Raw genomic sequence first — 14,681 nt, 5'->3', positions numbered from 1 at the left:
GGGGGGGGGGGGGGGGGGGGGGGGGGGGGATGAGGCTCAGAGATGTCAGATGGGAAGCCCAGGGTCACCCAGCAAGGGGCGGGCTAGAGAGTGGGGATAGCCGCAGAGAGCTCTGGGTGTCTGCGGGCACTGACGTGACAGCCCCGCGCCCTCTGCAGGTGATGCCATCGTGCTGCCCATCCGCATCAGTGCCCCGGTCCCCAGCCTGACCCAGTGCGTGTTGGCGTGTATATGTACGTATGTACTGAAGAGGCGCCCTGGCCATCAGCATGGGCCTGGGGAGAGGGCCCAGCCTCAGGCCAGGCGGACCTGGGGGGGGGTAAGGCCTGCACTGGGCTGCAGGGAAGGGAGGGAACCCTGGAGGTCGTCCCAGCGAAGGTGGCAGGGGAGTCATTCCAGCCAGAGTCTCTTTGGTGTTGGAGAGAGGGAGCAGGTGGGAGGCAGGCTATTTGCAGGAGCTAACCGTCAGCCCTCTCTGCTCTCCCGCCAGCCTGGCCCCTGGGCCGGGAGGTCACTGGTGGAGCCCTGGAATGGGATGATGTGATGCACCCTCACTTCGGTCACATGGTCTGACCACCCCCTACAGATCGGCCTTGTGGTGTTCACCCACCCGCCCCTCCGTTTACTCGTCACTCAGTCATTTCTCCGGCCATCTGTCCTCATATCCAGCTGTTGTAATATCCGTGCACCCCATTTGTTCACTGAGTGAGCCATCTGGTCACCCAGATCTTTATTTGTTAATACTCACACCCTTCCAGTCACCCATCCATCCTTCCGTCCGTCCGCCCTTCCTCTCATCTATCTTCCTATTCCTCTACCTTCCAAACCATTCTCTTAGCATTCTTGTCTGTTCATGTATCTCCCACCTGAACCCCCACTTTTTACCCAGCTCCATGGTGGGCAACATTGGGCACTTGGGGGTGAACAGGACAACGACCCTGTCCCAGTGTCTGGGCCTTGGCGTATCCCAGATTTCATGTGCTCCTGAGTCACTGCTGGGTGGCTATTCACTGCAGGTCACAAGCAGTGCCCACGTCTGGGGCCTGTCCTCCCTCTCACCCGGCGCTTACCTGGGAGCAGAGGAGGGCTACCCTGGGCTCGGTTACAAGATGGAGAGGGTCTGCCAGCAGTAGGGCATCGCTCCTGCAAGGCTTGGTAGGGTAAGAACACGGCTGCGGCCACCTCCTGCTCTCCTTCCTCCTCTGCAGCCTGGATCACCTGTCTGGCCTGCTTCCTGAGGACTCAGGTTCACCACATGCTGTTCAACAACTGCAGGTGAGCAGGGGCAGGCGTGGGGAGGGTGACACACAGCCTCCTACCATGGCTGCCCCCTCACTGGTCTGAATGTCCCCTTGATCACCAGACCAGATCAACTATCCCAAACCTGGCTTTTAGCATATTCCCTCGCCTCAGAACCTGTTGTGGCTCCCCAGGGCTCCAGCACCTCAGCCTGCAGGCTTCTGGAATCCTGCCCCGCCCTTCCTTTCCATGCTGCCCTCACTCTGCATCCTGCTATGGACCCATTGGGCCAGCATGACGAGGGTTCTCACCCCCTGGGCCCTCCGTTTCTGCTCCCACCTCAGCACCTTGGCGCATGCTGTTTTTATTTCCTGGAATGCCTGTCCCATCCTTACCCTTCACTTGTCTGTCCCACGCCAACTCCCCCCAAGTGCTGCAAAGCTCTCCCCCTCATTCATCATTTAGAGTTTGCATCCTAAACATCTTAACGCCTACTCTGGGTCCAGCCTTGACCCTCACCATTCCGGAGCTCCCAGTAGGGGAAGGCAGCAGACACCAAACCCAGTGTTAAGGGTGGGCGTGGGCAGTGTTGACTCTGGAGGTCATAGGAGGAAGGGACGTTTGTTTGAGCTGAACTCCAAAGGGTACGTTCACCAGGACAGAAGGGAGGGAACAGCCAGAATGTAGCTGGAGACAGGGTGTGAAGAGGATGTGGTGGACCACGGCGAGTGGATTTCTAGTGGCCCCAAATGCTGGAGTACAAGCTCTCTTTCCTCTGGGAGGCTGTGCAGACGCAGAACTCGGTCAGCATCTTGGAGGGGGCATCACTGCCCAGGGAGGGGCCCGCCCTTCAGGGTTGGAAGAGGGCACGGGCCAGGCCAGGACTCCCTAGCCTATGCAAAGCCCCACTTCACCTTGACTGCTGCTTCTCTCCCTTCCAGATGCAGGCTGCTCTTCCAGAAGCTCATGGAAAAGACGGGTGTTCTCGTCCTCTGTGCTTTTGGTACGTCTCCGGGGCCCTGGCCCAGCCCAGGTGGAGGGATCCCTGAGCTTTCTCCCAACCTGAGGAGGGAAAGAGTGAAGGCTGTGGCACTGACTCTGTGACACTGGGCAAGACACTGCCCCTCTGTGAGCCTCAGTTTCCCCTCTGTCTAATGAATGTTGCTTTGAAGATTAAATTAACTGGTGACCAAGGACATTTTTTGAAAACTAATTAAAGCATTGAAAACTGTAAAGATCTCCCCCAACCATGGTATGATCATTATTACTCGTTTCTGAGCTTCCGTGGCACCTCCCACGTCACAGCTTTGCTTTCTTAAGCAGAGGAGTCTGCCCCCTCCCCTGAGGCAAGTACACTGGTCCAGGGAGGCAGGGGAGCAGGGGCGTGGGGAGAGCGCCTTAGGAAATTAAAACTTCCTAGGAAACTTAACCTAACAAATAAGATTTTTTAAATAACAGCCTTCTTGAGATATAGTTCACCTACCAGAAAGATCACCATTTTAAAGTATACAATTCAGTGGTTCTGGTATATTCACAAAGTTTTGCAGTCATCACCGTTATCAAATTCCAGTATTTTCACTTCCCTCAAAAGAACCCCCCTCCCCCCCATCCCAGAAAGTCGTTCCCCATTCTCCCTCACCCCAGTCTGAGGCGGCAACCACGAATCTATTTTCTCTGTCTCTATGGATTTGCCTGTTCTGGACATGTAATATAAATAGAATCATACAATATGTGGTCTTGTGGCTTCTTTCACTTGTAATGTTTTCAAAGGTCATCCATGGTGTGGCATACATCAGCATTTCATCCTTTTTTATGGCTGAAAATATTCCGTTGTGTGGACATGCCACATTTTGCTTATCTATCCATCAGTTGATAGACATTAGGGTTGTTTCTTCTTTTTGACTACCATTAATAATGCTCCCGTGAAAGAGCCTGTAAAATGTTTGTGTGGACATGTCTTTTAAAACCTCTTGGGGGCACCTGGGTGGCTCAGTCAGTTAGGCGTACGACTTTGGCTCAGGTCATGATCTCGCGGTTCATGGGTTCCAGCCCCGCATCGGGCTCTGTGCTGACAGCTAGCTCAGAGCCTGGAGCCTGTCTTCGGATTCTGTGCCTCCCTCTCTCTCTGACCTGCTCGCACTGTCTCTGTCTCTCAAAAATAAATAAAAACCACAAAAAAAATTAAAATAAATAAATAAATAAAACCTCTTGGACATCTATTTAGAAGTGGAATTTCTGGGTCTTGTGGCACCTATCTATCTAAGCCACCTATCTGTGGCTTAACTATCTAAGGACTTTTCAAACTTTACCCCAAAGTAGCTGCACCATCTTACATTCCCACCAACATGTATGAGAGTTCCGATTTCTCCGCCTCCTCACCAACACTGGTTATTATCTGTCTTTTACTTTAGCCATGAAGCGCAGTACCTCATTGTGGTTTTTATTTCATTTCTCTAATGACTAATGATGTTAAGCATCTTTTCTTGTGCTTATTGGCAAATTGTAGATCTTTGGAGAAATGTCTATTCAGTCTTGGCCCATTTTTTAATTGGGTTGTCTTTTTTTATTATTGAGTTATAAGAGTTCCTTGTATGGTCTGGATCTAGGTCCCTTATTGACTATGCAATTTGCAAATATTTTCTCCCATTCTGTGGGTTGTCTTTTTACTTTCTCTTGGTGTCTTTTGAGACACAACTTTTTAAAATTTTGATAAAGTCCAATTTATCTATGTCTTCTTTTGCCATTATGTACTTTAATGTCCGATGCAAGGAACCAGTGCCTAACCCAAAGCTATACAACTTTACTCCCGTTTTTTCTTCCAAGATTTGTATAGTTTTAGCCTTGACATTTAGGTCCATGATCCACTTTTTTGAGTTAATTTTTGCATATGGTGTGAGGTAAGAGTCCAACTTCGTTATTTTGAATGTAGATATCCAGTTGGTCCATTTATCGAAACGACTATTCTTTTCTCTTATTCAATTGTATGGCATGCTTATTGAAAATCAATTGACCATAAATGTGAGAGTTTACTTCTGGACTCTTAATTTTACTCCTTTGATCTATATGTCTATCAATTTGCCAGTACCGCCCTGGATTAATTGCTATGACTCTGTAATAAGTTGAAGTCCAGAAGTATGAGTTCTCTAACTTTATTCTTTTAAATTGTTTTGGCTATTATAGTCCCTTACACTTCCGTATGAATTTTAGGATCAATTTTTCCATTTCTTAAAAAATAAAAAGGGGGTGCCTGGGTGGCTCAGTCAGTTGAGCATCCAACTTCAGCTCAGGTCATGATCTCTCGGTTCGTGGATTTGAGCCCTGTGTTGGGCTTTGTGCTGACAGCTCGGAGCCTGGAGCCTGCTTCGATTCTGTGTCTCCTTCTCTCTCTCTGCCCCTCCCGGCTCTGCCTCTCTCTCTCTCAAAAATAAACATAAAAATTTTTTTAAGGCCACAGGTATTTTGAGGGAGCTTGCATTGATTCACAGATGGAGTTGGGGAGTAGCGGCATCTGAACAATATTAAGTTTTCCAATTCATGAACATGGGTTCTTTCTATTATTGATTCATATCTCTGTGTCATCCTTACTTTCTTCTAATGATATTTTGTATTTTTCAGAGTGCAAGGTTTACACTTCTGCTGAATTTATTACAAGTATTTTATTCTTTGAGATGCTATTGTAAATGGAATTGTTTTCTTAATACCATTTTCAGATTATTTATTGCTTGTGTTTAAAAATAGAATTTGGGGCCCCTGGGTGGCTCAGTCGGTTGAGCATCTGACTTCGGCTCAGGTCACAATCTCACAGTTCGTGGGTTCAAGCCTCGCGTCAGGCTCTGTGCTGACAGCTCAGAGCCTATAGCCTGCTTCTGATTCTATGTGTCCTTCTCTTTCTGGCCTTCCTATGCTCATGATATGTCTCTCTCTGTCTCTGAAAAATAAATAAATGCTAAAAAAAATTTTTAATTAAAAAAATAGAATTGATTTTCATATACTGATCTTGTATCCTGCAACCTTACTGAACTCATTTATTACTTTGACACTGGGCAAGACCCCCAGTCTTAGATACTTTAAGATTCTGTATGCAAGGTTCTGTCATCTGCCTTTTCTTTCTTTTTCTTGGCTAGTTGACTTGGCTAGAACCTCCAGGACAATGTTAAATAGAAACGGCAAGAATAGACATAATTGTTTTGTTCCTGATCTTAGAAAGAAAGCATCCAGTCTTTTACCATTAAGTATATTATTAGCTGGGGGGGGGGGTTATAAATGAGCTTTATCAGATTGTGGGAGTTCCATTTTATTCCTGGTTTGTTTATTGTTTTACCATGAACTATGAATAGGTTCTAAAGAGTTTTACTAATGGCTTGAATGGTAGGATTTCAGGCAACACGGAGATCATAAAATGCCGGGAACACCATCCCATTTTCTTCTCTTCATCAATTGTCCCCAGTAGAATTAGAACAGGGGTGAGATAGGGGACATGAGACACTTTGCATATATGATATCATTTGATCACGAAGTGGATATTACTGTTCTTCCTATCTGAGGAGGAGAAAACTCCTAGAGGAGGAAATTGAGATATAGAGAGATTAAGTGAACTCTTCCAAAGTTGCACGACGCTAGGAAGTGCCAAAGCTGGGATTTGAATCTAGACGCCCTAACTCCAGAGCCTCAGCTTTTAACCTTCCATCTTAAGTGGCTCACACTCGTTCTCCTGGCCCCACAGGATTCTGGATATTTTCTATGCATGTACCATCTAAAATGGAAGTCTGGCAGGTAAGTGTGTGCACTATTCAGGCCTCAGCACTGACTGGCTTCACCCCAGCTAGCTGTCACCTACCACAGCTTCCTTCCCTCTCACCACATCTGGACCCTGGTCAGTTCCTGACTCATCCCAGCCCCAAACCTCTGTCTTTGCAATGCCACCCACCTGGAATCCATCTCTCCCACCAAAATGTGACTTTAAAAAACCAGATGCAATAGTCCATCCTATAGAATGGCTCTCCTATCTCTCCCTCCAAGAGGTGACCTATCTTTGCTTTATCATGGCTCCTTCCTAAAGCAGGATAGTGAGGATGGAACACAATTCTTTTTTTTTTAATATTTTAATGTTTTTTTATTTTTGAGAGACAGAGAGAGACAGCACAAGCAGGGGAGGGTCAGAGAGAGAGGAGGATACAGAATCTGAAGCAGGCTCCAGGCTCTGAGCATAAAACCTGATGCGGTGCTTGAACCCATGACTGTGAGATCATGACCTGAGTCGAAGCCAGACGCTTAACCGACTGAGCCACCCAGTCGCCCTGGAACACAATTCTCTCTCTACTCAAGGAAGTTTGTTCTTCTGCTCAAATGAAATGAGACTATTTGCTTTGTGGATCCTGGGGAGAAAAGAGGAGGAAATTATGGGTAGAGCTCCCTGTCAGACAGCAAAGAATGTTAGAATGCCTAAAAAGAAAGAAGATCTGATAAGCTTATCCCTCCCTCTCTCCTTCTTCCCTTATAAACTCCTTCAAGATCCAGCTAAAATGTCACTTCCCCCAGAAATACCAGGTGAAGGTGGTGACATTCCCCTTTCCTCCCACAATTTTCTCCAATCATGAGTGCAATCATGACTATTTTCCTAGATTTTTTAGGAGCTATTGAAGACAGATCCAGGCCTAATTCACTCCAGTGATGTCCACCTCAGGGCCGGGCAGAAAGTTGCCACTATCAGTTGGTTAACTGGTTAATCAGATGGAAATGTGAAATGGAGAGAGAATGGCTGGGACAATAGAAGTGATGGATATAGGGATGATGTATGGATGAACGGAAGACTGAATGGATGAGAAAATGGACAGATGGACAGATGGGAGGGCAGAATAGATAAATGGATGGATGGATGGATGAGTGGGTGGATGGATGGATGAATAGACAGATGGTTAATGGGAGGTTGGATTGATAGAGGGTAGAAAAATGGGAGGATTGATTGATTGGTGAAAGGGTCAATATATAAAGTAAGTTAGATGAATAGGAGGGTGTATGGATGAGGAAGGTTGGATAAATGGAGGAACTGATGGGTGGGAAAGGGTGGTTGGATGGGATGGTGGATATGTGGAAGGGTGGATGGATGTGGACTTGGATGGATGGATTTAAAATGGAGGGTATACTGGATTTTGGATAGATGGTAGGTGAGTGGATGGATGGAAGAGTAAATAAGAAAGCAGATGAATGGATGGATTTATGGTTGTGGAAGAATGAATGGAGGAAGTTCTACTAGGCCCAGATGAGGCCATCTGAAAAAGATTCCTTGTTTCCTCAACACCCTACCAGGATGACAGCATAAATAGTCCACTGCAGAGCTTGAGGTAAGAAGAATCTGCTAAATAGTCTTATTATCACCCAAAAACCAGAACTACATCAAGGACCCGTAATGTATTAACTAAAAATGTATTGGCTTTGCAGTCAGATCAACCTAGGTTTAAATCCCAGCTCTCATACTTCCTACATAGCTAAACTTTTGCAACTCACTTCACCTCTTTGGGCCTTTGACTCCTCATTTCTGATATGAGGCATAACACCCACCTTACACTGGCTAATTATGAACATTAAGGATGTCAGCTTTCCTGAATAATTCCTGTTCTATAGTTCACACTAAGCAAGTGGAAGCTGAGAAGAAACTTTAACCAACAAGATACCACCTGGTGGCATCATCCTTAATTGGAAACCAAATACTCAGGAATATTTGGAAGGAATAAGTTGAATGTAAAGATAGTCCAAGTAGGAGGAAGACCATGAGTACTGCTTTAAAGAACCTGCTAGGTAGGGCCATGGATGGGCCCAGAAGAGTACAGAAATGTGAAGCTAGCTCTCTGTAGGCTGATTGATGAAGGTAGAAGCTGAGTATGACAGCAGCATCACAAATCAGTCAGCCAATGCTCTCACTCCTTCCTTGTAAGAATGTACCAGGAGAAGGTGCGGCATCACACTGGGGAAATCCAGGACCTCCGAGGTAACATCACCCAACTCATTGCCAAGCTCCAGTTGATGGAAGCCATGTCAGATGAGGTGAGATACTGGCCATTCCGATCCCAAACACCTGACTTCTTTGATGCCCTTTTTCCTATTTCCCAAGTTTTGGTGGAGCACACCCTCCAATTATTTTCTGGGAAAGAGTGAAATAAGAGGCATGTTTGTTTAGAACTTGCACATTTGAAAATATCTTTATTCTACCCTTGCGTTTGATTGATAGTTTGGCTGGGTATAGAATTCTAGATAGGAAAGATTCCCCTCAAATTTTTGAAAGAATTCCACTCTTGTGTTCTAGTTATACTGTTGCTGTTGAGAAGTCTAATAGTGCTCTTATTACTGGTCCTTTGAGTGTGATCTGTTTTTTGTCTCTGGGTGTTTGTATGATGTTGTTTTTATCCACAATGTTGCCTATTTAACCTGCTTGGGATCTATAGATTTATTTTTTCAATAGTTGTTAAAAATTCTTAGCTATTATTTCTTACCATATTGTTTCTTCTCCCCTCCTGGAACTCCAGTTACATCTATGTTAGACTGTTAGAGTGTGTTCCACAAAATTCTTATACTATTACCTGATGTGTTTGATTTTCATCCTTTTTCTCTATGTGCTCAAGTTTTGATATTCTCTATTCACATTTCTTCAAGTTCATTAATAATCCTGTATCCTGTTCTGTCCAATATACTGTTAAATTTTTCCATTAAGTTCTTAATTTCATATATTGCATTGTTCTAGAATATATATTTGATTCTTTTTCATAAATTTTAATTCTATGGTTAAATTGGCCAACATCTTACCTATGCCATCCATATTTTCCTTTCTTTTACTTAACATATTGTCATAGTTATTTTTAGTCCTTATATGCTAAATCTAATATCTGGATCATCTATGATCTTTTTCTATTGTTGTTTCTCTTTGGAATATCAATCATATGGTCTTGTCTTTTCATGTCCAGTAATTTTTTTTAGTGCCTTTCTGGACCTTGTATACAAAAGAGCTCTGTGCTCCAGATAGGTATAACTTCAACTAGAGAGAGTTCCCCCTTTTCTTTATAAGGACGATGAGTACACTGATCACTTCTATGTAGATGTTCACTGAGCTAGTTCAGACCTGGATTGCAATTTGTGTAAGATTTAGTCAAAAGTTTTCAGTGTCACCCTTTCGTGTCCTTAACCATGAAGCTTCAACCTTTTGGTAGATGTCTTGATGGGAAAGACTGACCATATGTCTGAAGCTTCTCAAGTCTCCAATTAAAACAATTTTTTAAAGTTTTTGTTCATTTATTTATTTAATTTGAAAAAGAAAGGGAGTGAGCACAAGCAAAGGAGGGGCAAAGAGAGTGGGAGAGAGAGAATCCCAAGCAGGCTCCACACTGTCAACACAGAGCCTGATGCTGGGCTTGAACTCACACACTGTGAGATCACAACCTGAGCTGAAATCAAGAGTTGGATGCTTAACTGACTGAGCCACCTCTCAAGTCTCCAATTTTGTTTCTCAGCCCTGCATGAATGCAAAATCTCCCGCCCTAGTGGTAACCTTCTCTGCCAGGGGCAAGCTTGGATGCTCAGCCTCTAGTTGTGCCCATAATTGGTGTAGCGCCCCCAGGTGTAGCTACAGCCTCTCTATTGATTCCCCACGCCTTCCAGGGTGGCAGTTCACATACCAGCAGGATCAGCACTCCCTGGGAAAATGTTAGAAGTTCAAATTAATGGGCCCCCTCAGACCTATCGAGGGTGGGAGCCGACCATCTGCATTTCAACAGGCCCTGCACATGATTCTGATATATACTAAGAAGATGTTTGTAAGGCTTTAATCTCTCGCTCATTTTGTTTGGGGGCCCCTCACGGAAAGGGGCTTGGTTTCCAAGCCTTGTGAGACTGGGAAGTTCTAACACATCTTTCAGAAGCTCTCAAGTTAGCTCTCTAGCCTCTTCGATCATTCTGGATTTCAGTTCACATCTTATGGGGAAACCTGTTCAGGACTGAGGCTCCTCAAGTCTCCAATTTTGTTCTTTTAGTCCTGGTTGGTTATTAAAATCTTTGCTGCTTTCTCTGCGTGACTCCAGATGGCCTGCCCTTAACTTCACTGAGACTCTGGTCCCACCCGTGGCCCTGTCGTGGTGCACTGGAGGGACTGAGGGACGGGGCAGGGATGACACTGTGTCATCCAGGCAGTCTTGTGCCAGGACCAGCCATGGCCTCCACAGGCAGGGGTAAGCGGTCAGGGACAAGAGGACACCTGCAGCCACCTGTCACCTGGTGCGAACGCACATGTGGGCGGGTCAAGAAGAACACACAGCACACAGCTTGTGTGTGCTTTCTGCCTTCTCAGCAAAAAATGGCCCAGAAAATCATGAAGATGATACAAGGAGATTATATTGAAAAGCCAGACTTTGCCCTAAAGTCTATAGGTAAGCGACTCCCCCTCACCGCTTCCGCCCTACAATCTGCCTGCCTCAAGTGTCCTCAGAAACTTTTCAATGGGTGGATTTCAGTTCTGGTCTGGTATACTCTCTGCTCCTGGGAAATTCATGCTCAGAGCTACCCCCTTCCATAGCTTTTTTTTTTTTTTTTTTTGGTGCAGTTTTCTGTTTTCTCTGTCAGTCTAAAGACTGACCATATAAAAAATACCCACACAGGCCCAGTTGTGGGTGGGGACCAATGTTGCAGAAAACTGAAGCAGGTGACTGGGATAGGGAGGACCTGGGCAGAGGCAAGTGTGGGAGGATGTTTGAGTTGAGACCTGGCGAGCAGGGAAAAGTATTCCAGGCCCAGGGGAACCCACGTGAACGTGAGGGTGCAGCAGGAGTGTACGTGGGGCACTGGAAGGAGGCGCGGTGGGGCCGGGCAGGCAGCACCAGCTGACCCAGGCGCAGGGGCACAGGGGTCAGAGGGCACCGGCTTAGCTCTCGGGCCTCGCTCAGCCTCTCGGAGCCACGGTGTCCTCTGTGAAACAGGTACAGCAATAGCCATGGGAACGGTACTGAGGCTGGAAGAACTTGGGTGTATTAGCTCACAACCTCACCCTGTGAGCCAGGTGGGTGTTATCGCCACTATGGCTTCTATACTCTATACTCACCCAGGTAACGTCTGGAGTTTAGAGAGGGCCAGTGACTCACCGGAAGCGTCCGCCCGGCATGGAGTCAGTGCCCAGTCTGACGCCCTTGCTCCCACACAGGGGCCTCCATTGACTTTGAGCAAACGTCCAGCACATACAACTACAACAAGGCTCGCTCCTGCTGGAACTGGATCCGGCTGTGGAACTACGCGCAGCCCCCCGACGTGATCCTCGAGGCAGGAGGAATGGCGGGGGGAGTGGCAGGGTCCTGGGGGCAGGACCTGGAAGCAGACACTGGGGGTGCACACAAAGCGGGCGGGGGCCCGGGGCGGGGCTAGGGATAGGAACAAGAGATGGAGACGCGAAGCGGGCAGGAGACAAGAATAGGCATCAGGAACCACTGGGGACTGGGTAGGAGCAGGGTGGGCTCAGGGCAGGGACAGTCTGCTTTGGCACTGGAAAGGGGCCCTTCAAGACTCAAGGGCCAAAGAACCCTCACAGCCCCAAGCAGACCCCTGCCAGCCCTGCACTGGGCTGATGGGAAGGTTCATTCTTACTGCCAGCAATCAGGGGGGGCTTCCTGGAGTTGGTGGCACTGGAGCCAAGCTTTTTAGATGGAAGGATCTGGCTCATGATCCAGGAGGCAATGGAGGTCTAGGGGAGCCAGGGTGGGAGGCGAATTCAGCTTCACCGGCCTGCCCAAAGTAGCCGCCTTGCACCTGCCCCTCCAGCCCAACGTGACACCAGGCAACTGCTGGGCCTTCTCCGGTGACCGAGGCCAGGTGACCATCCGAATGGCCCAGAAGGTCTACCTGTCCAACGTGACGCTGCAGCACATCCCCAAGACCATCTCACTGTCGGGCAACCTGGACACCGCCCCCAAGGACTTCGTCATTTACGTGAGCACCCCCGCAGGGAGCAGCGCTTAACTAACAAGCCTCAGCTGGTGGTCCAGGCACTCTGTCTGCACAACCCAAGCAGGCTAGAGGGGCTGGAGGAGACTTGGTTAAGGCTGAGAATGACCAGGTCCGGGGCTGATCACGGCCTTTGAGGATAGGAGATAAACAGATGCTTTATTTCAACCCAAGCCTTTCAGAGCCAATTCAGTCTTCAAAGACATTGATAAGGAAACTGAGGTCCAGAAAAGGGTCAGGGAAACACCCAAATCCTACAACTCCCTAGCGTAGTTAAGAGGACCCTCAGCCTTTTGATTCCCAATCCAGTGCTTTTTCCTATCCATTCCTCTGTGCTGCAACAGAATGGTGCCCAAAGAGGTAGGGAGCTCCCCATACTAGGAGGTATGCAAGTCTCAGCTGGAGAGGGGCAGTGCCCTTTGAATGCCCTGCCCATACCTGACAGTTTCTCCTTGGTTCTGCTTCCACAGGGCATGGAAGGCTCTCCCAAGGAGGAGGTGTTCCTGGGGGCATTTCAGTTTCAGCCAGAAAACATCATTCAGATGTTCCCGCTCCAGGTACCAGAGAAAGGCTGCCCATGTTGCACACATAGCAAATATGCCCCATGTGCAGGGCTTTCCCCAGGGAACCCCAGTTCTTCCCCCCAACAGCCTCGCAGTGCACACTTGCCACTAACTCCCTTGACAAATGAGGAAACCGAGGCTCAGAGTATGGAGCTACTGCCCAGGACCAAAAGGGGGCCCCGAGGAGACCTATCCAGCTTCTAGCCATGCGTCATCTCCCTGACCTGCCCAAGAGTGCTCCCGCTGCAAGTCCTCCCATGGACAGGAGACCTTGAACAGGGGACCCGCTGGGCCAGGGCTGCTGGCTTCCAACTTAGCATCTCCATACTGGGAGGCCCTATTACCAACACCTGATCTAACCACAGCAGGGAAAACTGAGGCCTGAAGGGGAGGGAGTCAAGGACAGAAGCAGGACATAGGGAAGTGGCTGCCAGAATGGCCCTAAGACTCAGTGAAATGTCTACACTTGGGAATCAGACTGACATGGACCCAAATCCTGATGCTGCAAATCTGCATGATCTTGGACCATTCCCTTCATCTCTGGGCCTCAGTTTCCCTTTGTACAATTCCCTGGAGGGTTAAGAGCATCCAGTGAGATCTCAGAGGCCAAGGCCCCAGCTTTTGCACCGGGCTCATTCCGCTCTCGGGGAGGAAGCCTGCTCACTGAGCAGTAATGCAGGCCAGCTAGCTCCAGGGCCTTGTCTCACGCCCACAGCAGAACTGGGAAGCAGACAGTACCTACCCCCTGCCCATCTTACAAAGGGGGGAACTGAAGACCCAGGAAGGACAGAGACTTGCCCCGGGGTCCCACAGCCATCCGTCCAGTGCCCCAAGGCCGGGATACTTTCCCCATCACAGTCTATCTGTCTTTCTGACCTCAGCACCTTCCATCCCAGACCCTGAGTATCAACTTCCTGTGTGGCTTTGGGACAGTTCATTCCCCTCTCTGAGCCTCGGTTTCTCCACCCGTGAACTAGGAGGGTTCCCTTCTACCCCCCGAACAAACCCATCTGGACAGGCAGAGTGGAGGCCCACAGCCCCACGTCTGTGACTCTTTAGAATCAGCCTGTCCGAGCTTTTGGTGCCGTCAAGGTGAAGATATCGAGCAACTGGGGGAACCCACACTTCACCTGTCTGTACCGAGTGCGCGTGCACGGGTCTGTGACCCCGCCTAGTCAGCTCTAGAGAGGAGCCTGATCAGAGCCCCTACCCGGAGAGAGATTAAAGTTTATTCTTCACAGTGAAGCCCAATCTGAATGTGTTTTGGCTCCAAAGAGTGGGGGAAGGCCAGCATGTGATGTCTAAGGCCACACTTAGCAATTCTGAGTCATGTCCTGAGTGTCCAGGCACCCTCACAACAGCCCCTGGGGCCCCATTTCACAGACGGGGACAGTGAAGGCTCCGAGCAAACACTTGCCAGAGCTCACAGCCCACAAAGGACAGCACCGGGATTCAAACCCAGGCAGTCTCACTCCTGTACATACATCATCTCCCTGGCCTCGAGTCACACTCTGCCCCGGACCCAGGGGTGACTGTGGGCAAGACCCAGCTCTCTCAGGGCCTCACTCTCTCCATCTGTACAGTGGGAACAAGATGATGGCTGTTGTATTAGATGAGGTGGGAGATGAGAAGTCCCACCCTTGGGGCGCCTGGTGGCTCCGTCGCTTAAGCGTCTGACTTTGGCTCAGGTCATGATCTCACGGTTCATGGGTTCGAGCCCTACATCAGACTCTGTGCTGACAGATCGGAGCCTGGAACCTGCTTCGGATTCTGTGTCTGTCTCTCTCTCTGACCCACCCCTACTCACTCTGTCTCTCTCACTCTCAAAAATAAATTATAAAAAAAAAAACATTAAAAAATTTTTAAATAATCACCCAGGTAATTGTCAAGCTGTATCCCCATGCAGCT

The 14,681-nt window shown here is 48.2% G+C and overlaps 1 protein-coding gene across 1 annotated transcript in view; it reads left to right on the top strand.

Annotated features, from left to right (window-relative positions):
* Positions 1 to 14,018, top strand: part of SUN5 (Sad1 and UNC84 domain containing 5) — a 15,757-nt gene extending 1,739 nt beyond the window's left edge. The window contains 11 exon segments of the mRNA XM_029918079.1: positions 142 to 233; positions 1,209 to 1,275; positions 2,181 to 2,242; positions 5,963 to 6,012; positions 7,546 to 7,580; positions 8,172 to 8,280; positions 10,571 to 10,649; positions 11,417 to 11,532; positions 12,028 to 12,195; positions 12,681 to 12,767; positions 13,833 to 14,018. Coding sequence (XP_029773939.1) covers positions 142 to 233; positions 1,209 to 1,275; positions 2,181 to 2,242; positions 5,963 to 6,012; positions 7,546 to 7,580; positions 8,172 to 8,280; positions 10,571 to 10,649; positions 11,417 to 11,532; positions 12,028 to 12,195; positions 12,681 to 12,767; positions 13,833 to 13,958 — 991 coding nt within the window. The 3' untranslated portion in view covers positions 13,959 to 14,018.
* The last annotated feature ends 663 nt before the right edge of the window (positions 14,019 to 14,681 follow it).

Source organism: Suricata suricatta, chromosome 12, assembly GCF_006229205.1.
Source record: "Suricata suricatta isolate VVHF042 chromosome 12, meerkat_22Aug2017_6uvM2_HiC, whole genome shotgun sequence".
NCBI lineage: Eukaryota > Metazoa > Chordata > Mammalia > Carnivora > Herpestidae > Suricata > Suricata suricatta.
Note: the sequence above shows the minus strand (reverse complement) of the source record. Positions and strands in the feature narration are given on the sequence as shown.